At 41.3% G+C, this 27,649-nt stretch overlaps 2 protein-coding genes across 8 annotated transcripts in view; both read right to left on the bottom strand.

Moving 5' to 3' along the window:
- TTLL8 (tubulin tyrosine ligase like 8) overlaps positions 1-10,433 on the bottom strand; it is a 60,373-nt gene extending 49,940 nt beyond the window's left edge. Inside the window, exons 1-3 of the mRNA XM_043496167.1 lie at positions 10,184-10,433; positions 6,139-6,271; positions 4,417-4,512 (exon numbers count right to left, since the gene is read on the bottom strand). Coding sequence (XP_043352102.1) covers positions 4,417-4,512; positions 6,139-6,217 — 175 coding nt within the window. The 5' untranslated portion in view covers positions 6,218-6,271; positions 10,184-10,433. The remainder of the gene's footprint in view (positions 1-4,416; positions 4,513-6,138; positions 6,272-10,183) is intronic.
- A 3,351-nt stretch (positions 10,434-13,784) lies between these two features.
- MLC1 (modulator of VRAC current 1) overlaps positions 13,785-27,649 on the bottom strand; it is a 39,958-nt gene continuing 26,093 nt past the window's right edge. For 5 of the 7 annotated variants that reach the window (XM_043496140.1, XM_038420373.2, XM_043496132.1 and 2 more), the window contains exons 8-13: positions 24,214-24,285; positions 23,614-23,730; positions 22,553-22,609; positions 21,388-21,510; positions 19,199-19,366; positions 13,785-14,212 (exon numbers count right to left, since the gene is read on the bottom strand). In XM_043496140.1, the coding sequence (XP_043352075.1) occupies positions 14,138-14,212; positions 19,199-19,366; positions 21,388-21,510; positions 22,553-22,609; positions 23,614-23,730; positions 24,214-24,285 (612 nt within the window). In that variant the 3' untranslated portion in view covers positions 13,785-14,137. The remainder of the gene's footprint in view (positions 14,213-19,198; positions 19,367-21,387; positions 21,511-22,552; positions 22,610-23,613; positions 23,731-24,213; positions 24,286-27,649) is intronic. The other 2 variants (XM_038420361.2, XM_043496148.1) reach the window with 2 other exon arrangements.

Here is a 27,649-nt window from a genome sequence, read left to right as displayed (position 1 = left end):
TGGGTTTTGTGGATCACAGTGGAGTCTAAAAATGGGACTTGGGCACCTAAGCCCCAGAATTAGGCACCTAACTACCTTTATAGATCTGATCCCGTATCAAACATTTCCCAGTGGTAGACAGACACTAATCCTTACCTAGTTCCTAGTTCCAAACACTTAGGGTATGTCCTCACTACCTGCTGGATCGGCAGGCAGCGACCGATCCAGCAGGGATCAATTTATTGCGTCTAGTCTAGATGCGATAAATCGGTCCCCAAGAGCTCTCCCGTTGACTCCTGTACTCCAGCACCACGAGAGGCGCAGGCAGAGTCGACGGGGGAGTGGCAGCAGTTGACTCACTGCAGCGGAGACACCACGGTAAGTCGATCTAAGTACGTCGACTTCAGCTATGTTATTCATGTAGGTGAAGTTGCATAACTTAGATCAATCCCTGCCTAGTGTAGACCAGGGCTTAGGCACGTATGTAATTTTAGTCATCTCAGTAAAGTTACACATGTGCTTAAGTATACATAGGAACAAGGCTAACCTTTGTTTTCTAACTATTATAACTAAAGTACCAACTATCTCCATTTGCCCCTCAACCTAGCCATCATTCATTGGCTGACCTTTTTTAAAAAAAAAAACAAAAAAAAAAACAAAAAACAGCTATTGTGGCAGAAGTGAGACTTAAGGAGAGATCTAACGAAGTAGTGGGTAATGGCCTTATGGATCAATTCAGGAAAGGATTTCCACATCTAAAAGGCTACATAGAAGAAGGTGCATAGACATTGTGCAAGAAGCTGACAAGTGGACAAAACTGGCACTGCTGGCAGAATGGAAGGGGACGTGGGGGGGCGGACACAATGCAATCCAAAAAAGAGCAGACAAGTATGGAGGAAACAAGCTGCAAAGGGAACCTGAATTTGATACAATGAAATGGGGCAGTCAGTGAAGCTATTAAAAGAGGAGGAGGATATAGTCAAAGATATGGGCAAGAAAGGTAGCCTTAGCAGCAGTATTTTGAATGGAGTGACAGTGGTAATGGGAGCATTGGGGAGGCCAGAGAGGAGGTGGTTATAATTGTTAGGGTGGTTGATGATGAGGGCCTGAATGAGACTTTTAGCTTTCTGGACAGAAAGAAAAGGATGAGTTTTAGAAATATTTTGCAGGAAGAAGCTTCAAGAGAAGCTGCTGTGGACAGGACTTTCCTCTGCACAGAAAAATATTACTATGGAAAAAGTAAAGACTAATGAGCTTTCTGATTAGTCCGAGGATTACACCTCAGCAAAGCTTCCTTTTTCCACCAGTTCCGCAGGAAGAGTAACTTCCTGTGAAAGCTACTTTTCCACATGAAGTCTACGAAGAAAGAAAGTAAACTGAATATGAAATGACAAAACAGACCCCCCCCCACATCCTTGTCAAGTATAATGGAAAGTATGGTTATTCAAGGTCTGATCATGCAACAGAACTGCATCAATTGCATCATTCTCCCCATACGGAGCCCTTTTGGACCATGCAAAATCCTACTGAAGCCACCCACATACATGCAATCACTGGATGGAAACCAAATGAAAAGTTATCTCTGTTGAAATAAAAAGAAAAGGAGTACTTGTAGCACCTTAGAGACTAACAAATTTAAATGAGCATAAGCTTTTGTGAGCTACAGCTCACTTCATCAGATGCATTCAGTAGAAAATACAGTGGGGAGATGTATATACACAGAGAACATGAAACAATGGGTGTCACCATACACACTGTAACCAGAGTGATCACTTAAGGTGAGCTATTACCAGCAGGAGAGCGGGGGGGAAGGGGTGAACCTTTTGTAGTGATAATCAAGGTGGGCCATTTCCAGCAGTTGACAAGAACGTCTGAAGAACAGTGGGGGGTGGGGGGAATAAACATGGAGAAATAGTTTTACTTTGTGTAATGACACATCCACTCCCAGTCTCTATTCAAGTCTAAGTTAATTGTATCCAGTTTGCAAATTAATGCCAATTCAGCATTCTCTCATTGGAGTCTCTTTTTGAAGTTTTTTTGTTGAAGTATTGCCACTTTTAGGTCTGTAATCGAGTGACCAGAGAGACTGAAGTGTTCTCCGACTGGTTTTTGAATGTTATAATTCTTGACATTTGATGTGTGTCCATTTATTCCTTTACGTAAAGACTGTCCAGTTTGACCAATGTACATGGCAGAGGGACATTGCTGGCACATGATGGCATATATCACATTGGTAGAGGTGCAGGTGAACAAGCCTCTGATGGTGTGGCTGATGTGATTACGCCCTATGAGGGTGTCCCCTGAATAGCAACGGGCTTTGTTGCAGGGACAGATTCCTGGGTTAGTGGTTTTGTTGTGTGGTTGGTGGTCAGTATTTGCTTCAGGTTGCGGGGCTGTCTGTAGCAAGGACTGGCTTGTCTCCCAAGATCTGTAGGAGTGATGGGTCGTCCTTCAGGATAGGTTGTAGATCCTTGATGATGCATTGGAGAGGTTTTCATTGGGGGCTGAAGGTGATGGCTAGAGGTGTTATTTTCTTTGTTGGGCCTGTCCTGTAGTAGGTGACTTCTGGGTATTCTTCTGGCTCTGTCAATCTGTTTCTTCACTTCAGCAGATGGGTATTGTAGTTGTAAGAATGCTTGATAGAGATCTTGTAGGTGTTTGTCTCTGTCTGAGGGGTTGGAGCAAATGCGGTTGTATCATAGAGCTTGGCTGTAGACAATGGATCGTGTGGTGTGGTGTGGTCTGGATGAAAGCTGGAGGCATGTAGGTAGGAATAGGGGGTCAGTAGGTTTTCGGTATAGGGTGGTGTTTATGTGACCATCGCTTATTAGCACTGTACTGTCCAGGAATTGGATTTCTTGTGTGGACTGGTCCAGGCTGAGGTTGATGGTGGAATGGAAATTGTTAAAATCCTGGTGGAATTCCTCAAGTGCTTCTTTTCCATGGGTCCAGATGAAGAAGATGTCACCAATGTAGCGCAAGTAGAGTAGGGGCATTAGGGGGCAAAAGCTGAGGAAGCGTTGTTCTAAGTCAGCCATAACAATGTTGGCATACTGTGGGGCCATGCCGGGTACCCATAGCAGTGCCACTGATTTGAAGGTATACATTATCCCCAAATGTGAAATAGTTATGGGTGAGGACAAAGTCACAAAGTTCAGCCACCAGGTGTGCTGTGACATTATCGGGGATACTGTTCCTGATGGCTTGTAGTCCATCTTTGTGTGGAATGTGGTGTAGAGGGCTTCTACATCCATAGTGGCTAGGATGGTGTTTTCTGGAAGATCACCGATGGACTGTAGTTTCCTCAGGAAGTCAGTGGTGTCTCGAAGATAGCTGGGAGTGCTGGTAGCGTAGGGCCTGAGGAGGGAGTCTACATAGCCAGACAATCCTCCTGTCAGGGTGCCGATGCCTGAGATGATGCAGCATCCAGGATTTCCAGGTTTATGGATCTTGGGTAGCAGATAGAATACCCCAGGTTGGGGTTCCAGGGGTGTGTCTGTGCGGATTTGTTCTTGTGCTTTTTTAAGGGAGTTTCTTGAGCAAATGCTGTAGTTTCTTTTGGTAACCCTCAGTGGGATCAGAGGGTAATGGCTTGTAGAAAGTGGTGTTGGAGAGTTGCCTAGCAGCCTTTTGTTCATATTCCGACCTATTCATGACGACAACAGCACCTCCTTTGTCAGCCTTTTTAGATTATGATGTCAGAGTTGTTTCTGAGGCTGTGGATGGCATTGTGTTCTGCACGGCTGAGGTTATGGGGCAAGTGATGCTGCTTTTCCACAATTTCAGCCCGTGCACGTCGGCAGAAGCACTCTATGTAGAAGTCCAGTCTGTTGTTTCGACCTTCAGGAGGAGTCCTCCCAGAATCCTTCTTTTTGTAGTCTTGGTAGGAAGGTCTCTATGGGTTAGTATGTTGTTCAGAGGTGTGTTGGAAATATTCCTTGAGTCGGAGGCATCGAAAATAGCCAAGGTAGACTACCTCGAACTAAACAAGTTTCCATGCATAGGATTCATTGCTATCAGCAGCTAGGGAATTTAGGAAATGCCTTGGCCTTTTTAAATAGCTTTAAAATTCTGGGCTTTAAGGCCAGATCCCAAACCCAATGATCTCTATGCGAGTCTTTCAGCTGATTTCTATGGGCTTGGATCAGGCTTTTAATTAGAAGAAAGTACTTCATTTTTATATATACCCATTTGTTTTAATGATCTTGTGCAAGTACTCAGTCATAATATTACTTTCAGAAACCTTTAATGCTGTTTTGTAGTTATTTTTGCTAAAAATTCTAGCATTTTCATTAATAAAACATAGTATAGTGTGAATTTAACCAGCTGAGAATCAGCTTGCTGTACATAGGTAAATGATTATCCATATCAAATGTGTGTGAAAATGTTTAAATTAGGAAATACCGACATTAAGGTACTGACCAGCCAGAGACTTACCAGGAAGCAATCCCTGATGGCAGCAAGTTGTGGGAAAAGATTTGTTCACACCAACTTTTGGGATTTTCTGGGGAGGGAGGTTGGTTCTTATCATTCCTATCAAAGAGAAGAGACAGTTTCCAAAATACAGAACTAGAGAAGTTATCTGAAATTGATAAGACTAGATGTTATAAGTGAGTTAATAACAAAAATAGCCATAGTCAAGGAAGAAATAGTTAAAAGCTCAAATTATGATACAAGCTTTCAAATGAAAATGAAATGCAGCTAATACTGGAAACTGTTGGTGGAATCAATTTCTTCTATGATTCCAATTACCCATTTCCATCAATGGCAGGGACTGGTCAATTAATATATGTGAGGTTATTTCATGGTGGGAAAAATAATTTTCTCTATAAATTAATAAACTTTTAATTTAGGTATATAAATTATATCCATAAGACATCACTCAAAGGAGATGTATTAAAGACAGTTAGTTCTCAAGGACCTGATTCTGAAAAGTACCGAGAGCCAAATGCAGTTAATGCAGAATTAAGGGTAGCTAATCCTTTATATTCTACTAGAAATGAGCAAAAAAGTATGCAAGTTAAGGAAGGAAGGAAAACTAGCTCACTATCAAGTTCCCTTTTCTTCTAACCCTGCAGCAGTCTCTCCCTTGGGAATCCACATTAGCAGAGAGGGTTGGGTTGAAGGTAGACATAGGATGGTGGCTCTCCACCAGATTTTCCACACAAAAATCCCACAGGCTTAGATTTAGTAGATTGTTTCTCTGCACTATGGAATTCCTCACCTTGGTGGTATATTTCTGGACAGACATAGTTGGAGGAGACTGTAACAACACATCCCCTGCAGGAACCTAAATATGCTTTCCAGGGACTGCAACAAACCAGAAGTGCAAGGTGGCAGTGTGTAGCCAAGGTGTGGATTGCTCTTGTGCCTAATGGATCCCTGAGCTCTGCATATGTCTTGGGAGATCTGAGAGTTTAAGGGTAAAACCTCCAATCTCTTCCATGAAGGGACAAACTCTGCCACTTCTCCACTGCTCTAACAGCTCCCCCTCCTCCTCAACCCCAAACTGGAAGAATTCCATGGACACACCAACAGTTGAAGATTTCAGAGTTTCCACCTCCCTAGTCACAAATAACCAGAGGAGGGAAGAATGGGACCCTAAATGTATCATGTGACTGAAATCTCACTCTATGTCTGTTGCTGTGGGCTACTGCTGGTTTGAAATCTCTATATAAAGATGTCTTTGCATTAGGAATAATGTCATATATAATTTTGTAGATTTTAAAAACTCAGTAGACTTCAACACATACAGCAATTATCCAGTGAAACAAATTTATAGTTTTAATTAGGCATTGAAATCAAATCATTAACAATTCCAGCTATACATTTTTCTCTCCGAAAAGGTATAGTATAGAAACATTACATCCTGATCATTAGAGACCACATCATCCACAACTTTCGACTTATCTTTTTTAAAGAACATAAGTTGTCCCATAAGTCTAGATGGGCAATGGACATTGAAAAGACACTGTGCAGGGTAATTCATCTCTGAACGAATGCTAGCTAGGGACATGTCCTATTCTCAGACTAAGGGATCTTTTGTTAGAGAGAGAGAGAGAGAGAGTCTGAAAAAGATGATTAATTATATATTGATATTTTATGACTCTCATGTGACTTTAGCAAAAGTTTGATTAAAAATCATTTGCAAATACAAACTGTTTTCTTCTTCTTTTCTTTCTTCATCACTTAAACCCAATGGAAGTGGTCTTCTTTCTGCATGAATCTGATTCATCATGATATATTAAGCTATGTCATCATTACTTCACTCTTTGGCTATTTGCCCTGCAAACTGAGAGAGAGAGAATATAATTCAATTTGTTGTCATATACTTCCATGCTACATTTTCTCTATCTCTTATTATTTTTCAATATTAAAGGGACAAAACCAACTTAAAAACACACACTTCTTTTTGAGGATGTTTTCCCTACCATAGTATTGTTCGCTGTAGGTAAGTGATGGGAAATGGCTATAGAAATTATGCCAAACCAAAAGGTATGCAATCAATATGCAGTCCTCCTAACTGGCATGGAAGAAAGATACTTTGGATGTATAAAGAGGTCAGAGTTTCTGTAACAATGCAGGCAGTTTCAGCGATGGTCTCCCAAAATACACTTGTGCCATTCTGCGACTAGACCTATATGGCCTGTCTCTGAACTGCACTGTCTCCCTGTGAAGACCAGGAGCTATTAGGGGCAGGGTACAGTGTTTTCCCCAGGAATTGAAATGGGGGAGGGGGTCAGGGCTGATGAGGGGCAAGACCGTGAGGGTGAAGGTGAGCTGTATGGCACCATAGTAAAAACTGAAAAAATGCTTCATGACTATTTTCTTAGATTTAACTCATGTTTTAAAATCATCACACAAATTAAAATTGGCTACTCAAGCCTTCTATGAAGCACTACATCTATATCCTTCTTGGTTTTTTGTTATAAAATTTTGACAACTCTTAATGAACTTCTTGAATGCATGCATTCATCTTCGGTGGCTTCTCGTGTGTCCGGTGCTTCCATTCCTTCAATTAATATGCTCATTAGTTCATTCACATGATCAGGCAGAAGGTGTCTTCTTTCAGAACACAACATTCTATTCAATGATGAAAAAGAAACCTGTATCTGTTGTGACTGGGAATAGCAAGAGATGAATTCCTACTTCTTTCATCCCAGGAAACATAGCACAAAAATCTATTTGAGCCACTAGTGACGATAAAAAAGGAAGTTGAAGTCAAATCTTCATTCATTCGTCATATGATATTCCACTCTGTGTTCAAATTCTCTATTTTGTCCTGAGCACCAGGCAGCCCCATTGCTGGTAGAGCCTCACTCCGCTCAACTGGCGGTGTTTTATAGGACAGGGATCTGTAAAAGCTATGTAGAGGTTGAGTAGAATCTAGAAGTCGCTGTTGTAGATATTTAAGAATCAAGTCTGTGTACTTTTTTCAGTTGTCTTAACAAACACTTCTTGTCCTCTTCACTTAAGGATTCAATATAAGTGCCTTCATTAGTCAACTTCTGGACTGAAGTCTTTGCTTCTTCCAGTACTTTTTCAATGGACAGCTCTCTGATTGATCCAAATGTAGCTTCTCTTGCTGGACAAAGATCTACTAATGTTGTAGTAGATGCCTTGATGGCATTGTTTATTGACCCAGGTGGTTTCAACAGTAGACTTACAAGAGAGAACGGCAATCATCTTCTCTGAACGTAGTAGCAAAAGTAATCCACCAGCCTCACTACTTAGATCCATCCATCTTGGTAGATACTTTTCAAAGCCAGTAATAATGGCTGGAGTGATTTTAAGACAACAGCCAAGGATCGCTCATGAGAAAGCCAGAGGGCTTTCCCAGGTTGGATTAATTTGAACTTCAGTCCCAGTCTATTTTCTAAGATATTCAGTCTTTTTGAACTCTTGCTGAAAAAAGACGATATTATATTTATAGGTTTAGATTTTTTTTCATGTCTTTTGAAGAGTCTGCAGATCATACTAACACTAGTTGGAGTAGATGGCCTCTGCAATGAGTATAGGAGAGATTAGGGTTACACTTTTCTCTGAGCAAAGCTTGTACCCCACCATGTCTTCCAGAGAAGCTTGCAGCTCCATCAAATGCACAAGCAGCCACCTGTTTGGGGTCCAATTGATAAGCATTTAACTTTTCTAAGATGTGGGTTGTCACAGATGCAGCTGATGTGTCTTCTATAACTTGAACATCTAGAAATACATCTACTGGCCTACCACTGACATCAAGATAACGAACACAATGACTTAATATTTGCATCGGTGCATTCATCAGCCATGTATGCAATTTTTTTTTAATGTGATGAGAGAGTTCTTCACTTTTTCAACTGTTGAGTCTTTCTCTGTTGCACCACATGCTTCTAGCCAGTTAGTTGAGTTTCTTGCAGGAAGATTGTGAGCATTTGCTGGTCTTGTTCGGAACCAGTGTTCAACTTCAGGATGAACAAGTGACAATGAACTTAACATTGGCCTCCAGTTTGTAGTGTGTGGTATCTCTTGCTTAAATAGAAAGTATGATGCCACAGCCATGTTTGTTCGCATGAACTGTGTTGTGTCTCCAACATTCTTAACAGCCTCATTAACACTCACCCCTGTTGTCCTTAGTCAGTGGAGACTCAGAGTTCAGAGGTGCTTTCATAGGAGTTCATCTCCCAGGTGTGGGGGCAAGAAGGCACCTTGCTCATTCCTCCAGCTGCTCACTGTTCACTCTAGCCACTATTGTTCATTGTGCCACTGTTCACTCCATCGTTCTGTTGCCAATGTCCCTGTGCCATCACCTTCTGCTGCCACCTGCCACTGTAACTTCTGTGAGTTGGTTTCTTGAGGTTTCACCCAGCTCTCAGTGATTTCAGCTGAGCTCTCAGTAGGGGAACCTCACTGCTAGTTCAGACTGAGCCATCTCTTCCACAGAAACACTGTCCCACAGCAGGTCTAAGCACTTAGACCTGATTATCAATGATTTCAGCTGCAGCGGTCACTTAACAAAACACTATCTATGGAGCCTAATCAGCTCTGTCTTTAAACAGTGGAGAGGGACAGGTCAAATAGTACTTGTGACTCAGGCAGACCACCATGCAAAACACCTGTCCCCACCCTCTCTCTTGATGCCGTCAATCAGCATAGACTAATTACAATTTTACTGCCCTTTACTCATACCGTAAGAATAACATTTCATTACCCCACCCCACCCCACCCCCGTATTCAAGTGATTTGTAGCCCAACCCCAGTCAAAATCTATCACTTGGGCAACACAGCTCTGTTTGCTGCATACCTAGACAGATTAGGTGTGAATGTAAATACAATCTGGTCCTGAAGCCTTTCCCTCCCCAACCCCCAGCTCATCACTAGCTGTCTGGGAGAACTCATTTAGACTTTGCTTACAAAACATAATTTGAAAATATTAGGTTAGCCAACATCACCAAAATGAATGCACTGACATTGTCATAAAAAACAACAGCCGTAGAAGGAAATTAGTCTATGTTCATACCTTTCAAATCTATTATATTTTTTCAGATACACAAATTTTATCAGGTTTCAGAGTAGCAGCCGTGTTAGTCTGTATTCGCAAAAAGAAAAGGAGTACTTATGGCACCTTAGAGACTAACAAATTTAGTAGAGCATAAGCTTTCGTGAGCTACAGCTCACTTCATCGGATGCATTTGGTGGAAAAAAAACACCAAATGCACCCGATGAAGTGAGCTGTAGCTCACGAAAGCTTATGCTCTACTAAATTTGTTAGTCTCTAAGGTGCCACAAGTACTCCTTTTCTTTTTACAAATTTTATCATACACTTGATATGCTTTTAAAGCGTGTATTAATATTTCAATTTCAATTCAAATTTCCAAACAATTATTAAATTGGCAACACTGCATGTAACTAGTTCACAAAACTGGGGGGGGGGGGTTGTGGAAATTCAGGAGGGGTGTAGGGAAACCCCGCAGGGACCTGACCTTTAGCTGATCCTAGATGTGAAGAGCACCAGTGAGGGCAAGACACCCCTTACGGAGGGGGCAGAGGGAGTTTCCAGGCCAGGCTGCGCATCCTAGGTGGCCTGTTTAACCAGCCTTTGGGGTTGTCTCTGGCAGAGAGAGCGGGATCGACTCAGGCGGTTCTAAGGGGCAACCAGGAGACAGAAGTAACTTCCGTGGCCCCTAGGAACCTACTGAGCAGGGCCTGGCGAGCACACGCACCTTACCCTCTGGGAGCAGCTTCTTTCCCCGGGGCTGCAGGCCCTTCCCTCCCCTGGCTGCCAGCGCGGCACGCTCCGCGCGCGGCCATTGTGACCTTCGCGGGCAGCCCGGGCGCTGTGAGTCGCTCTGGATAAGGGCGGCGGCGGGGCGCCGCGGCCCCAGCGCCCCGGGGGAGGGTCACAAAGGGTCGCGCCCCGACTCCACCAGCTGCTAGGCTGTTACTGAGCATGCGTCAGCTACCTGGGCTTGCCCCCGCGAACAGCGGCTGTTGCTGGTGCCCTGCGGTCCCTCGGGTGGCTGCTGCTCTGGCTTGCGGTTGCAGAGTGAGCCCTGCTGCGAACCGGGCTGCGCAGGGGAGGGCTGGGCCGAGTGTGTTGCAAACTGACTGCACGGAAGGACCACACACGTAGAGGCAGGGGACAGAGGGAGGCAGATCAGCAAAATCAGGAGTGACCCCCCCCCTCTCCCCCGTCTTCACACTTTATTACCCCTGAACCAGTCACCAGAGGCGGGGAGAGGTGGCAAGGCAGCAAAAGAGATACTTGCTCCTGGCAGCAAAGCGTGGAGGGAGCGGTTTGGTAGCGCCATGCTGCTCACGGTGCCACCGCCACAGCAACCAGCTCCGGCTCCCACTGGGCTGGAAACTCACTCTGCAGACAGGGGTCTTGGAGCTGCGGCTTGGGATCGCTAGCACCGGGGAGCAGCCGGAGGTGTTAGTGGGAAGGGGACCGGGACTCACCCGGGCAAGGAAGGATAAACAGTGACGCAGGGGATTTTAGATTTAGCGGAGTATATTCTCACCAGAGTCGGGTTTGTAGTGAAGGCAATCTGAGTGAGGCTCAGCTGCCTGGCCACGATTTCCGTATTAAAATAGCCTGGTCGCTTAGCTCGATATTCTGAACTTCTTTGATGCAATTGAACAAACTTCCAGAGCTGCAGCATTAATTGCCTCAGTGCTGCTGGATTTACCAGGCGTGTTGGGTAAATGCAGGTAAACTGCTTGCCCCGGCGCCCCTTTGAAGTTGAATGACTCCAAAGGGGTTAAGAGGATGGCAGCCAGAAAAGAAGGTAAACACCTTGGCTGAATAGAACTGAGTCCTAAAGACTGGTGGCTCCTTTCTTGCTTTATTTTTTACTTGCTCCTGTTCCTCCCATCAAAGCAGGATCATCAATCAAAGCAGTGGTTCTCAAACCCTTTGCTCAATCAGGACACAGCTGCAGCCCATGTGACATCAAGGACCATACAGGTAGAATATATATTGTGTGGATTCAGCCTGCCATAACACATGGAGAGCTGCTACTGCATATGAGGCCCACAATGGTAACTAGGTTGGGAACCACTGATCTAAAGTTGATGGAGAAATTTTAAACTGGATTTGTTGACGTTTTAAAATGTCTCCCACTGTCACCTCAATGTCTTAATCCAAATTCTAACTCAGACCATTTTACTTGTCTTACCGAAATTCTCCCTGCCTTTCAGATGAATGCAATATTTTTTTCACTTCTTGTTGAAACTTTTCTTTAAGTTTGTAGTATGCTGTTAACCAGCTGACAATTCTACATTTAAGGCAGTTAAACTTCAGCGATGGGTGAAGTGACCAGTGTTTTAAGTCCGAGGTCCCCTGGTGAAAGGTCCACTGGTGAAACACATGACATTATGCCGTTGTCATATCATTGACTTATCCCCTACCATTCCTAAAAATCAAAAGTTAACTTGACTGCCGCAAAGGAAAGGTCTAAATCAATGGATTCTCTACAGGGCTATTACTGTTTGGTGCAGAATACCTCAATTTTTCAAATTAATGCTGATGTCAATGGAAGTTGAGGTCTCTCAGCATCTTATTGGTTTGGGCTATATAAGAGAATTAAGCCCTCAAGAGGACATGATGTCCCCTTTTTTATTTCTTTTCCCTCTTCAAGCCCAGTGATAAAATTATAGTCTGTTTCTTTGTGTCTCATGTGTTGAAAGAGCTTGGTCAATCGTAAATTTGAGGAGAGGCAACTTCTTGGAGATGAGGATTTAGTTTTACAACTGGCAAGTATGTTACCATATAAAAGAAATAGAAAACAACCTGTTAAAGTACACTCAAAATACTTTACATACCCGACCCTACTCACACAATGGTACACGCAAACCAGTTAAACAAAATACCTAAACCCTGATGGGATGATGTTTTCAACCTATCAGTTCTCATTCCATCCATGATGTTTAAAAGTTGTTCCAGTGGTTTTTGCTTTATTTTTGTAAAGACAACATTCCTTTCTGCCCCAGTGAACCCAAACAAAACCATTCTTGTTTCTACTTGAACATAAATTGGGAGTGAACTTTTTCCAAATAGTAAAGATACAACATTTTTGGAGAGACCAGGGTCTTCTGCTGCCTTTCTTGAAAGAGTTAGCACGCAAGAATACCTCCCAAGACATTGGAAGCTTTTGGTGAAGGATGGCCGTGTCAACCTTTGAATGGTAATATCTAAGTCAGAAAGCCCCCCATATGGGAGCAAACGTCTCTGGCAACCTCCAGTGAAGGGTAGATTAGCTGGCGATAAGCTGCTGCACCAAATACATCCAAAATCTTAGGGGGATAGAGAGGGTATTTTCCCTTTTTTACCAGTTGCATAAATGTTTTTAAAGTGGTTCTTGAAAACTGTTAGAGCCTTTGCCATATATTAAAAATGCAAAAATAAATGAAGCTCCCCAAAAGCAGAAAAGAAAAAGTCCCAAAGTAGCTGCAAATCTCCACCTTCATTATATGTATACTGACATGTGGCTTATTCTTTTCTCCTCAAAAGTCTGGGAAAAGACAAATGGCTTGCAGTGTGCCCTTAACATCAACTGATTTGGGTTATTTCAGACTAAAAGAGTGAATGAATTCCAAAGTCTAGGGCCCATCGTGGAAAATGCCCTGTCAGCAGAGAAAATGCCTCTCAAGGGTCTCCAGTTGTCATGGAAATGCTTATGCTGTCACAAATTCATCTGACTTTGAGACAGATATATGATAAAATAGGAGGAATAGATAAGACTTTGAGAGAGAAACACTTCATTTAAACATGATCTATTTTATAACTATCAAAGGTTGTTAGCAAAATAGAAATATGAAAAGGGAAAAAAATCATTTTTAGGAAGGATACATTTTCATATGTGAAAGAGCAAACAGATTCCAGTGAAGCAAGGCATTCAGCCCAGCAGTCATCCCACGTAATAATATTATTTGTTTTGTTTTTTTCATTCTGATTAAGTTACAGGGTGAGTCAGTAGATTTTGTGCCAAGCACTTAGAGTTTCGTGACTTTTCAAGGCTGATATAAACTAAGGGCTGTTACTCCTTTTTCGCAGTCCATAAATTTGTTACAAACAGATATTTAAAAGAATTGTATGTTTTCATCTATGCAAACTGGACTTCAATCCACACCTACACTCCTTGTGATAAAGACCTTTATTTTATACAAAAGTAATGATATGCAAAACACCTTTACAACTCCTACAAAAGTGAAGTATAAGCAAAAATATCAATTATGACCTGTACTCATAATTTTACAAAAGCATTTATCAGTGAAATTGATTGCATAATTGCAGTTATATTAGTCTCTTGCAAACAAATGAGACCTACTGTGTATTGCCATATTTATTTAAAAAATCATATCTCCATAACACATAAGTAATTTATGACCTTGTTTCCAAAGGGATCTTTTAAAGTAACAGAACACTAAACATTTAGATACTATCAGCAACCTAACATCAAATAATATCCTTATACACAAAAGATAAAGTTGCATTAAGAAATTTCACCTATATATTTCAAATTTATTAGAAAGGTACAGTATTTACCTTGAAAATAAATTTCGTTATTTCTTGGTCCCTACAGCTGGAGCTATAGCACTGTCTACAAACTGCTGCAGTTAAGAAGCTTTAAATCTAATAGTTGATTTATTGTATTATATTCTACTTGCTGAATCCACCTTACTGAGCCATCTGTACCACAACAGCTTTCCACGCTTTGTCTTTGTCAAAATCCTTTATGGTATTATTGGAAACCTAGAAGCAAACAGGTTTCAAACAGTGTTTTAGTTAATTATTAAAGCAAGTAAATATGCAGGAGAACATAGAAATAAGAATGTGGGCTGATTTATTAAAACATATCATAAAAAATGTTTTCTATTTTGCATTTAATTATTGGCTTTTATCCTGAAGAATCCTAAAACTCTTCAGAAATCATAACCCTACAGCATCACTGAAATGAAGCCATATTAGAGTCAAGGGCATCAACTTACTGATGCACAACACATTGCCAAGAGTGGCCAATATGGAAATTTTGGCTAAGGACACTGGGACAAATCCCTATGTTTACTGAAGTGTCATAGGATCTTTAATATGCATGCACACAGATTCATGGATTCCAAAGCCAGAAGGATCCATTGTGAGATCTAATCTGACCTCTCATGTAACATAGGCCGTAGAACAGGGGTGGGCAAACTTTTTGGCCCAAAGGCCACATCTGGGTATGGAAATTGTATGGTGGGCCATGAATGCTCACGAAATTGGGGGTTGTGGTGCGGGTTCTGGCTGGGGGTGCGGGCTCTGGAGTGGGGCCAGAAATGAGGAGTTCAGGGTGTGGGAGGGGCTCTGGGCTGGGGCAGAGGGTTGGGGTGCAAGGGGGTGAGGGCTCTGGGCTGGGGATGAGGGGTTGGGGGTGCAGGAGGGTGCTCCAGGCTGGGACTGAGGTGTTTGGAGGGTGGGAGGGGGATCAGCATTGGGGCAAGGGGTTGGGACACGGGAGGGGGTCAGGAGTGCAGGCTCTGGGCAGCACTTACCTCAAGCAGCTCCCAGAAGCAGCAGCATGTCCCCCCTCTGGCTCCTACATGGAGGCGCAGCCAGGCGGCTCTGCACACTGCCCTGTCCGCAGGTGCTTGGGGCAGGGGCAGCATGTGAAGCCCCCTGGCTGACCCTACATGTAGGAGCTGAAGGGGGAACATGCTGCTGCTTCTGGGAGCCACGCAGAGTGGGGCAAGCCCCAGACCCCGCTCCCCAGCTGGAGCTGAGGGAGCCAGATTAAAACATCTGGAGGGCCGGATGCGGCTCCCGGGCCATAGTTTGCCCACCCCACCATAGAACTTCCCCAAAATAATTTCTTTTGAACTTGAGTATATATTTTTTTAAAAATCCAATCTTGATTTAAAAATTGCCAAGATGGAAATCCTCTACGACTCTTGGTAAATTGTTCCAATGGCTAATTACCCTCATTGTTAAACATTTACATCTTATTTCCAGTCTGAATTTGTCTACCTTCAACTTTCAGCCATTGGATCCTGTTATACCTTTGTCTCCTAGATTGAAGAGCCCCTATCAAATATCAAATATTGATCCTCATGTAGGTACATACAGACTGTAGTCAAGTCACCACTTAAAACCTTTTTGTTAAGCTAAATAGATTGAGCTATTTTAGTCTGTCACTATCAGGCACGTTTTCTAATCCTTTAATCATTCTCAGGCTCTTCTTTGAACGCTCTCAAATTTATCAACATCCTTCCTGAATTTTGGACACCAGAACTGGACACAGTATTCCAGCAGCCGTCACACCAATGCCGAATACAGAGGTAAAATAACCTTTCTACCTTTACTTAAGACTTCGCTGTTTATGATCATATTGGCCCTTTTGATCATATTAGCCCTTTTGGCAACCATGCTGCACTGGGTGTTCATTTTTAGCTGATTATTAACCATGACCCCCAAATCTTTTTCAGAGTCACTGCTTCCTAGGATAGAGTACCCCATCCTGTAAATATGTAAATAAACTACATTCTTTGTTCCAGATGTATACATTTACATTTAGCCATATTAAAATACATATTGGTTGTATGTGCCCAGTTTACCAAGCGATCCTGATTGCTCTGTATCAGTGATTCGACCTTTTCATTATTTACCACTCCTCCCAATTTTTGTGTCATCTGAAAACTTTATCAGTGATGAATTTATGTTTTCTTCCAGGTCATTGATAAAAATGTTAAATAAAGTAGGACCAGGAGTCGATCCAAGCAGGAACCCATTAGAAACACCAGCTCAGTGTTGATTCCCTGTTTACAATTACACTGAGATATATGTTAACCAGTTTTCAATCCATTTAATATGTGCCATAGTAATTTATTATTCTAGTTTTTTAATCAAAATGTTATGCATGTACCAAGTCAAATACGTTACAGAAGTGTAAGTATATTATATGAGCACTATTATCCTTATCAACCAAATTTGTCATCTCATAACAAAACATATCAAGTTAGTTTGACAGGATCTATTTACCATAAACCTATGTTGATTGGCTTTAATTATACTACTCTCCTTTAATTCATAAAGTAGGACGTTGGTTTTTAAGATTTCAGCTGAAAACCCTACACAAAGAAGTAAACGCTTTGAAGCAGGGCTTGTTCTGTGTTTGTACAGTACCTAGCACAATGGGGCCCTGATCCACGACTGGGGCTCTTAGGTGCTATTGCAATACAAATAATAATAACTATAAAAGACAACTCAGTTTACTTAATTTGAAAAGATGATGAAGTTTACTCAGCCTGGCTGAGATTCAAATGTATTGTTCCAGGGAATTTGGGAATATTAACTCATATATATAATATGATTTGGGAATATTAACTCTACATATATATATAAAAATATGATTATATGTTGTATTTTGAAAGTTTTGCTATATGTATATGTATATATATAGTTATTTTTGCAATATAGAGATATAGATACAACATTTTCAAAATAAAATAATTGAATAATCTGACATTTTAAAAATAATAATTAAAGCAGGTTATAGCTATTATGAAAAGTTCTAAACATCTTTAATATAGTTTTACTTCTGTCCTTAACATTTTTCTTTTACAAATATTTTTTATAAAAATGAATTGATAAGCACTTCAGTGCTGCCTCTTGTAGCTGGTAGGGGGAACAAATCACACCTTCAAAGCTGCCACCTGTACTAAGTAGTTAGACAGGGAAGAAGCAGTGTTCCACTGGAGCAGAAGTGGGTGCTGCTGAGTGACGTGTTAACAGCTATAGGAAAAAGAGTGTAGTCCTTAGTGTTTGGAAGACATGAATGGAGGTTGGACTTGGATAGAGACATTTTTAATTCTGATGACTGTGCTTGTGTTTGTATCCAGGGAGGTTCCTCTCCAAAAGACCAAGCAGCAGCAACTTTAAATCACTTCAACCACAGTGAAACCTCTGTGTTGTTGGCCACCTCAGAAGCTGCTTGGGAACTAGACATTCAGGGACTACTGCATGTGCTGAACACATGCTCCAAAATATGGAGTAAGATATCCACTGTATTAATTACTTAAAACACACATAATGGAGCCCAAGTCTTGGTCACGTCATACTGAGGAGGACAAGAACACGGTCAAGAATGTAGTAGACTTGCTGGCTGCAGCTGAATAGGAAGTGCTCCCCTGGCTTCAGGATATGACCAGCTGTTAGCCATTGTCGAGCCTATCTTTGAGTGAAGGTCAGCTCTGGCAGGGGAAGGTCTGTCACAAGGATGGCCGTTTACGGGGAGTTAGATGCTTCAGCTGCAAGGAGGTGCTTGGGAGGTGGCAGTGCCCCTTCTACACTATCCTTCAGAGAATATCCATTAGAGGCTTCAGTGGGAACCTGCAGCATGTGATTAATAATAAAACACCTTTATTAATGAAATCGCTATTACCTATTTTATGCATAATGGATCAGATCCCATTTATTCAGGAAAATATACTTCACTCAGCCAACAAAGTTATCAGATGAGTAGTTCAATAGACCTTAGGACAAACTTCAGAGCTTGCAGAATCCAGTGGGACCCACCATACATATTTATTTGTTCTCCAAAAAGGCTTGTATGTATATAGTCCTTCTACACTAATTTTGTATTAGCACCAAATTCTCATAAATATTTTGGCTCACTCTTAATTCTACTAAGTCCTGATATATTTCCATAATATTTTTTCTGAATAGAAACAGCCAGCAAAAGAGGACATTTATCTTTTTCTTTTAAATTAGTTTAATGAATTTGCTTGTGAAAGGTGCTGAATGGACAGAATTGAAGATTACTGTACATTTCCACAGAACTGATACAGGACTAGCAAATGCAGTTCAAGATTCCTCATGCTGTTTAATATCTTCAACCCTAGCCTTGAGTGACCAGAGCATAGATTTAGTCACAGACTAATTTGATCTTTGGCTTCTTTGCTGATACTTCTAACAAGGGTGCCAGTAGGTGGTTTGGGTTTTTTTGTTTGGTTTGGGGGTCTTTTGGCTGGCACACTTGTCAGCTAGGAACCTACCAAGGTAACAGTGGATTCTCCATCACTGGCAATTTTTAAATCAAGGTTGGATGTTTTTATAAAAGATATTCTCTAGTTCAACCACAGCTATCGTACTTGAAGCAGGAATTAATTTAGGGAAGTCCTATGGCCTGTGTTATGCAGATCAGACTAGATGATCACAAAGGTCTTTACTGGTCTTAAAATCTATGAAGGTCACACAGAAAATCTATGACCTAGGCAGGAATAGACCCCATATCTTGATTTTAGTAATGGGCTTCAATCTCAAGACCTTTCTTCCTCTCAAGCAAACAGCTGGCCTTACCCACAGAAGAAATGTGCAGGGCTGGTGGCTAGAAATAACAAGCATTTTACTGATAAACTGAACAGTTCATTCTGGAAGTAACTGATAAACAATAAACCTTGCAAATCATTTTTACAGTCACTCTTCATAAGTGTTACCACTCTTTAAAGGTTCCATGTCCCATTACCAGTCTGTTATACCACAGAATATCTCAAGTCAACTAAGAAAACTATTACTGCACTAAGTATCTAATTTAACCAGGAAAATAAGTCATTCAGGGTGAAATTCAGCCTTAGCATGAATAAATACATCCCTTACATTTTTAAGGACAATTTTAGGTGATAATTGGGAATAAATTATCAAATATTACAGAAAATCATTCACAAACTATAGATATTATCAAATTATAGTTAGATATTAGACGCTTACCTCCATTGTTTTGTACTCCTGTTTATTAATCTGTGGCATTGCCCAAGATGAATCATGTAGCTTCATTTTTGTCTTGTAACTTACACACTGGATGACAGTGCCAATGGTAAGCATTGCCTGAATTAACAGCATCAGCATCAGAAGTAACAGAAGTATATCATAAGATTGCTAAAAATAAAAATGTATATAAGTTGTTAGATGTTTATCAGACCTGTCTTTTCTGCCTTCTCTCACTTCATATTTTCTGGAGTTCTCCCACAGTTTACATGTCTCAGTATGACATCTCATTTTTTTCTCTAGCTGACTGATCAAACACTTTGTTGTTTTGGAAAACTAAACTGCATTGAAAAGCCTTGAAGAGAGTTGGGTGAAATTTGTTGGTTTTGGTTTGGTGTAAATCATTCGCTTTCTATTCACATATCTTTGACTATCTGGGCATAAAGCCCTCAGGAAACTTGAGCTGGTGCAGAATGTGGTAGTACATTTCCTCAGCAACACAAGCTACTGGGATCTGCAAACTCTATTAATCTTTTCCCCAAACCAAGCTTTGAATGAATCCAAGTGTTTACAAGTGAACATTTAGCACTCTATCCCACTATGCCACTTACTGGTAGGCATCCTAGGAAACAATTTGAAAGAAATGATTCTTCATGTAAGGTTTAGAACTTTGAAGTTTGTTTGCCACAATTTTATGAACACTTAGAATCATAGAATATCAGGGTTAGAAGGGACCTCAGGAGGTCATCTAGTTCAACCCCCTGCTCAAAGCAGGACCAATCCCCAACTAAATCATCCCAGCCAGGGCTTTGTCAAGCCTGACTTTAAAAACCTCTAAGGAAGGAGATTCCACCACTGCCCTAGGTAACCCATTCCAGTGCTTCCCCACCCTCCTAGTGAAAAATTTTTTCCTAATATCCAACCTAAACCTCCCACCACTGCAACTTGAGACCAATACTCCTTGTTCTGTCACCTGCAACCACTGAGAACAGTCTAGATCCATCCTCTTTGGAACCCCCTTTCAGGTAGTTGAAAGCAGCTATCAAATCCCACCTCATTCTTCTCTTCTGCAGACTAAATAATCCCAATTGCTGAGCTGTTATGGAAAAGTTCTGTGGAATTTAAATAAAAAATAATTACCTTGTTATAGGTTATTTTTAACCATTATATAGAATTTGATGGAGAACTATAACCCCGTTATCATCTTCTATATGATGGTTCAAAATAACTATAGAAAGGATAGTTTTAGAATGTGTGACAGGGTCAGGTCAGATGGCTACAAAAGAATGGTCGAAGATAGATACATTAGTTCCAGGTTAAGCAGGTCCCTTTTCCCTGAGTAAAATAACAGGGACTATTCCAGAACACTCAGGAACTTTCTAGAGCTATTTAAGGCAGGCAGGCTAATTAGGACACCTGTAGCCAATTGGGAAGCTGCTAGAATTAATTAAGGCTAATCAGGAGACCTGGTTTAAAAAGGCTCTCGCTCCAGTTAATGAGGTGTGCCCAAGGAGCTGAGAGTGGGAGGGCATGCTGCTGGAGGACTGAGGAGTACAAATGCTATCTGGCATCAGGAGGAAGGTCCTGTGGTGAGGATACAGAAGGTGTTGAGAGGAGGTCATGGGGAAGTAGCCCAGGGAGTTGTAGCTGTCACAGAGGTGTTACACAAAACACTATAGACAGCTGTGATCCACAGGGCCCTGGACTGGAACCTGGAGTAGAGGGTGGGCCTGGGTTCCCCCCATTCCCCCAACTCCCTATTAGATACAGGAGGAGTTGACTTGGACTGTGAGTCCCACCAGAGGGAAAGGTCCCTGGCCTGTTGCCCGACCCACAAGGTGGACCAGCAGAGACTGTGGGGATTGTTCTCCTTCCTTTTCCCCATGCTGGCCAGTGATGAGGTTATCTGAGTGAACAGCAGATATGAGCCATGAAAGTGGCCAAACGGAGGGCTACTGTGAATCTCTGAGGTGAGCAAAATCTGCCAATAAGTGCAGGACCCACCAAGGTAGAGGAGGAACTTTGTCACAAATGTTATATAGGTTTTTAGAGTAATTTCCAAAACATTTTAGTCATTCTCCATAATACAGCTCTCTATATCCTTATGATACATAACTCATAATACTCTTTATTTACTCCCTCTGAATTGCTAATTGGTGGATGCTAATTTTTCAAATGAGTAAAATACGTACTTTAACTGCTTGTGGATAATTTTTAAAGATGTCAATCACTCGCATGATACTGAAGGATAAGTATCCAGAAGCAGTGAACAACAATGGAGAAGTGACACTGCTTATGGCAATCAGGACCTCAACCTAGTTAAAACAATATATTCAATTTTAAATTACAATGTTAAAATTGTGTTAAATAAATAAAAATAAGATCAAATAACATTGGTTCTTGATTCTACTTCTTCCTGCAGCAAATTTAATGGGAGTGTGCAATAAAAATATATAGAAAGGGCTCAATCTGCTTGGATCTGTCCTCTAAGTATGTACAGAAGCAGGAATTCAAATAAATGAATATTCACTATGGAGGCTAAAGGCTACTAGCTAAGAACTCTATTGCTTTGTAGTATATTTAAACTCATTTCCATTCAAAGTTCAAGAGGGTTGTTGTATTGTTTTGTTTTGACTGTCTTTCAAGTACAGGCAGAGGAAGCAAAAATGGATTAGGAGGGCTAGCATGGAAGGGATACTATTTTTTTTCATTTACATAAAACAATAAGAATTACAGCCAAATTAGGTGATCTGTACATGCTAAATAACTAAACCAACAGATTCTGGTAGTTTCAGGTAAGGTTCCTGATGACAATAACAGGCTGATTATCATTCAAAGATAATTCTGTAGGGTCAAATTCTGTTTCAATTACCGCCATAGATCACTACTTTCTTCAGTGTGGCTGCCTGGGTCTAACTGAGAACAGAATTAGGACTTCTAGCTGTTTGGTGAGGCAGATCCATTTTGTGCCCCTGCTGACTCTCCTTACCATCCCTGTAGTAATGTCCACAACTTCCCCTGAAATATCCAGTACAAATAAATATTTTGTACATTTTAATCAATTAAAAATCTATTTTGGTTAATGCACTAATGGTGTATCACAGGAGGAAAGCTGACTGAACTCTCTTTTAGTACAATGAACTTTATAAGTACAGAGATAAGCAATCCATTGGTCTCCTTTCTAACAGTATTAATTGAGTATTCCAAGTACCCCAACATCTATTTTGTTATTTTTAGTATACAACTTTTTATGGTAACTTTACAGTGAATATATATTACTTGTATGATTATCACCAAAGAACTTTATTCATAATATTCCATTATAACACAATATCTGAACATTACACATATACTTACCAAACATTTACTTGGATATTCAGCAGCTACATGACTTGCAATGGCACTTGGAAAGCACTGAAAAGAACTCCAAGACATTAGAAAACATTAAGACCTAGCTCCTCGGCTGGTGTAAATTGGCATAGCTTCATTGACTGCAGTGGAGCCACATTGATTTACACTAGCTGAAAATCGGGTCCTCAATTTGCTCCAAAAAATGTGAACTTTTGTTACAAAGTTAAAATTTTGTATAACACTGTATAAGCAATATTTATGGTACTAATTTAATGGAGAGAAAAATTACCTCAAACTTTATTGCCATTAATGGAGTGTTCTGTACTACTAAATCTATACATATCAAGATGACACTATTACCCATGTAGCCTAAGTCAGTAGGTCTTCCATGTGCTAACATCCTACTGAACTTGAATTTAGCACGCTAAAGGATTCTGGGTGAATTCACTCAGGGGCTGGTGTCTCTCTCAATTTTGTGCTGAGGAGATTGCCAACCACCGGATTCACGTAAGCATGGACCCAGTGGCTTCTCCACTACCTGTCCCCTCAGTGGTATTGAGGCATGCATGGTCACCCCCTTATGAATTTTCTTCTCCTGTCTGCAGCTCTCATTATGTTGCTATCATCATGAAGGGTTTCACACTGAGGTGAATGTCCACCACCAATCGCTGGCAGATTCAAGTATGTAATTGGGACAGCCACTTAATCAAGATGATAGGCTGACAATGGCATCCTAAGGATTCCACTAAAATGAAATTCAACCCAGATCTTAATTGTGCAGACTGAAAGATGGTATTTTAAAAACATGGACCTGTTTAGTAAAGAATAACCCCTTTAATAGCCTTATTTTATTACTGATTTCAATGGGAATTCTACCTAAGTAAGGCACTTACATCCTAATACAGTGTTGTATATCCAAAGGCAGGCATGTTAGATAATCTAGCACTATTGTCAAAAAGCATTAATTTTTTGTAAGGCAATGACTGAAAATTAATTTGAGAGCCAAATAAACATCAAGCTTAGAGAGACAATGTATAAAAAGCTACATTTAATAGTGTAGTACTTACAGCCACTAAGATCCAAAAGAATGTTACTGAAAGGTATGGACCTGAGACTAACACATCCATATTCAAAGCAATTATTCCACCAAATACTGCAGAAATTCCAATAATCACTTCAATTACCTGAAAAAAATTAAAGCACCAAAATAATTAGCAATGAATTTAACTAAGTTTTTACAGTCATTTCAGTTGTGTAGTTAGGATGACTCATAGATGTTAATGGATACATTTATGACATGAGAAATGTTTGAGGCCAATCCTACACTCATGAAAAACTATGGCAAAACTTCCATTAGTTAAAATGGGAATAGGACTGGCCCCTTTCTACATGTTTACAATTTTATTCAGTGTTTCCAATAAAAAATAAATTGTCATACGTGTAATTATTTCTTATTTAATCATTAAGTAGACTTTTCCTTCCTGTTTAGGACAGTTGGAATTTATCTTGTAAAATCAACGTATAACTCGTGTTCATATTGACACATTATAACAAGCCTGTTCCCGAAGCTATTACACACAGAACTCTCACAGACTTGATAGGAATTCAGTATGTCAAAAGATGAGAGAATAAATTCATATATCTCAAGAAAACAAAGCTTTTCTTACTGAATAGGATTTCAGAATTCGAGAAGGAAAGCTGACATAGTTCAAAACGCTGGTACTGTCATATATGGTACTCTAAAAGGTAAAAAAGAAACAACATGATCTGAAAAAAGTATGCAGTATAATAAGGGCCAGGTTGTGACTTGACTCTACACAGTATAAGGGGCAGTCAGACATATCCCCCCAATCACTTGTGAAGTCTGCCTGCAACTTGACTATAAAGTTGTGGGGAAGAGTAGGTGTTGCATGCCCTATTCCCAGTGAATGAGTAGAGCATTGGTTCCACCCCCTAACACGCTGGCAACAGCAGATGATCAAAAGGGAAGTAGGGGTCAGCAGCACATTTCCTCCCCCTGGGAGCAAGTGGGGAGCAGGGAAGGAATCATTGCTCTCTGAATCACAATTTTTTTCAACACCATCTCAGGAGACAAAAAGCACAAACTAGTCCAATGTAAGCATTGTCAATACTATTTTCAATACTATAATAAGTTTTATATGTGGATACAAAGCATTTTTTCTCAGAGGGACAAATTTTCTATATCCTTCACTGAATCATAAATATTTCGTATTTTCCCCTACGTTGTATTTTCATCTTGAGGCTCATATATTTCCATCATTACTAATAAAGGCACTAAATTGTAATGGAATCCACTCAGAAAACATGAGCCCCTCTCCATATCAGCTTAGGGCCAGATTCAGCCACTCTCTTTCTCATGTAATACAGAACCTTCCTACACAAAGTAGTTCCAAAAGGTGGAAGAATCCTGCCCTTATATAAAGAAAAGGAGTACTTGTGGCACCTTAGAGACTAACAAATTTATTAGAGCATAAGCTTTCGTGAGCTACGGCTCACTTCATCGGATGCATTTGGTGGAAAAAACAGAGGAGAGATTTATATACACAAACAGAGAACATGAAACAATGGGTTTATCATACACACTGTAAGGAGAGTGATCACTTAAGATAAGCCATCACCAGCAGCGGGGGGGAGGGGGGAAGGAGGAAAACCTTTCATGGTGACAAGCAAGATAGGCTAATTCCAGCAGTTAACAAGAATATCAGAGGAACAGTGGGGGGTGGGGTGGGGGGGAGAAATACCATGGAGAAATAGATTTACTTTGTGTAATGACTCATCCATTCCCAGTCTCTATTCAAGCCTAAGTTAATTGTATCCAGTTTGCAAATTAATTCCAATTCAGCAGTCTCTCGTTGGAGTCTGTTTTTGAAGCTTTTTTGTTGAAGGATAGCCACTCTTAGGTCTGTAATCGAGTGACCAGAGAGATTGAAGTGTTCTCCAACTGGTTTTTGAATGTTATAATTCTTGACGTCTGATTTGTGTCCATTCATTCTTTTACGTAGAGACTGTCCAGTTTGGCCAATGTACATGGCAGAGGGGCATTGCTGGCACATGATGGCATATATTACATTGGTAGATGCGCAGGTGAACGAGCCTCTGATAGTGTGGCTGATGTGATTAGGCCCTATGATGGTGTCCCCTGAATAGATATGTGGATAGAGTTGGCAACGGGCTTTGTTGCAAGGATAGGTTCCTGGGTTAGTGGTTCTGTTGTGTGGTGTGTGGTTGCTGGTGAGTATTTGCTTCAGATTGGGGGGCTGTCTGTAAGCAAGGACTGGCCTGTCTCCCAAGATCTGTGAGAGTGATCGTCCTTCAGGATAGGTTGTAGATCCTTGATGATGCGTTGGAGAGGTTTTAGTTGGGGGCTGAAGGTGATGGCTAGTGGTGTTCTGTTGTTTTCTTTGTTGGGCCTGTCCCCGACCTGGGGTATTCTATCTGCTACCCAAGATCCATAAACCTGGAAATCCTGGACGCCCCATCATCTCAGGCATTGGCACCCTGACAGCAGGATTGTCTGGCTATGTAGACTCCCTCCTCAGGCCCTTCGTTACCAGCACTCCCAGCTATCTTCAAGACACCACTGACTTCCTGAGGAAACTACAGTCCATTGGTGATCTTCCAGAAAACACCATCCTAGCCACTATGGATGTAGAAGCCCTCTACACCAACATTCCACACAAAGATGGACTACAAGCCGTCAGGAACAGTATCCCCGATACTGTCACGGCGAACCTGGTGGCTGAACTTTGTGACTTTGTCCTCACCCATAACTATTTCACATTTGGTGACAATGTATACCTTCAAATCAGCGGCACTGCGATGGGTACCCGCATGGCCCCACAGTATGCCAACATTTTTATGGCTGACTTAGAACAACGCTTCCTCAGCTCTCGTCCCCTAATGCCCCTACTCTACTTGCGCTACATTGATGACATCTTCATCATCTGGACCCATGGAAAAGAAGCTCTTGAGGAATTCCACCATGATTTCAACAATTTCCATCCCACCATCAACCTCAGCCTGGACCAGTCCACACAAGAGATCCACTTCCTGGACACTACGGTGCTAATAAGCGACGGTCACATAAACACCACCCTATATCGGAAACCTACTTACCGCTATTCCTACCTACATGCCTCTAGCTTTCATCCAGATCATACCACTCGATCCATTGTCTACAGCCAAGCTCTACGATATAACCGCATTTGCTCTAACCCCTCAGACAGAGACAAACACCTACAAGATCTCTATCATGCATTCCTACAACTACAATACCCACCTGCTGAAGTGAAGAAACAGATTGACAGAGCCAGAAGAGTACCCAGAAGTCACCTACTACAGGACAGGCCCAACAAAGAAAATAACACAACGCCACTAGCCATCACCTTCAGCCCCCAACTGAAACCTCTCCAACGCATCATCAAGGATCTACAACCTATCCTGAAGGACGACCCATCACTCTCACAGATCTTGGGAGACAGGCCAGTCCTTGCTTACAGACAGCCCCCCAATCTGAAGCAAATACTCACCAGCAACCACACACCACACAACAGAACCACTAACCCAGGAACCTATCCTTGCAACAAAGCCCGTTGCCAACTCTGTCCACAGATCTATTCAGGGGATACCATCATAGGGCCTAATCACATCAGCCACACTATCAGAGGCTCGTTCACCTGCGCATCTACCAATGTGATATATGCCATCATGTGCCAGCAATGCCCCTCTGCCATGTACATTGGCCAAACTGGACAGTCTCTATGTAAAAGAATGAATGGACACAAATCAGACGTCAAGAATTATTACATTCAAAAACCAGTTGGAGAACACTTCAATCTCTCTGGTCACTCGATTACAGACCTAAGAGTGGCTATCCTTCAACAAAAAAGCTTCAAAAACAGACTCCAACGAGAGACTGCTGAATTGGAATTAATTTGCAAACTGGATACAATTAACTTAGGCTTGAATAGAGACTGGGAATGGATGAGTCATTACACAAAGTAAAACTATTTCTCCCCCCCACCCCACCCCCCACTGTTCCTCTGATATTCTTGTTAACTGCTGGAATTAGCCTACCTTGCT

Source organism: Dermochelys coriacea, chromosome 1 (genome assembly GCF_009764565.3).
Source record: "Dermochelys coriacea isolate rDerCor1 chromosome 1, rDerCor1.pri.v4, whole genome shotgun sequence".
In the NCBI taxonomy this organism is placed as follows: Eukaryota; Metazoa; Chordata; order Testudines; family Dermochelyidae; genus Dermochelys; species Dermochelys coriacea.
The sequence above is the reverse complement of the archived record's forward strand: the minus strand, read 5'-3'. Positions and strand labels throughout refer to the sequence as shown.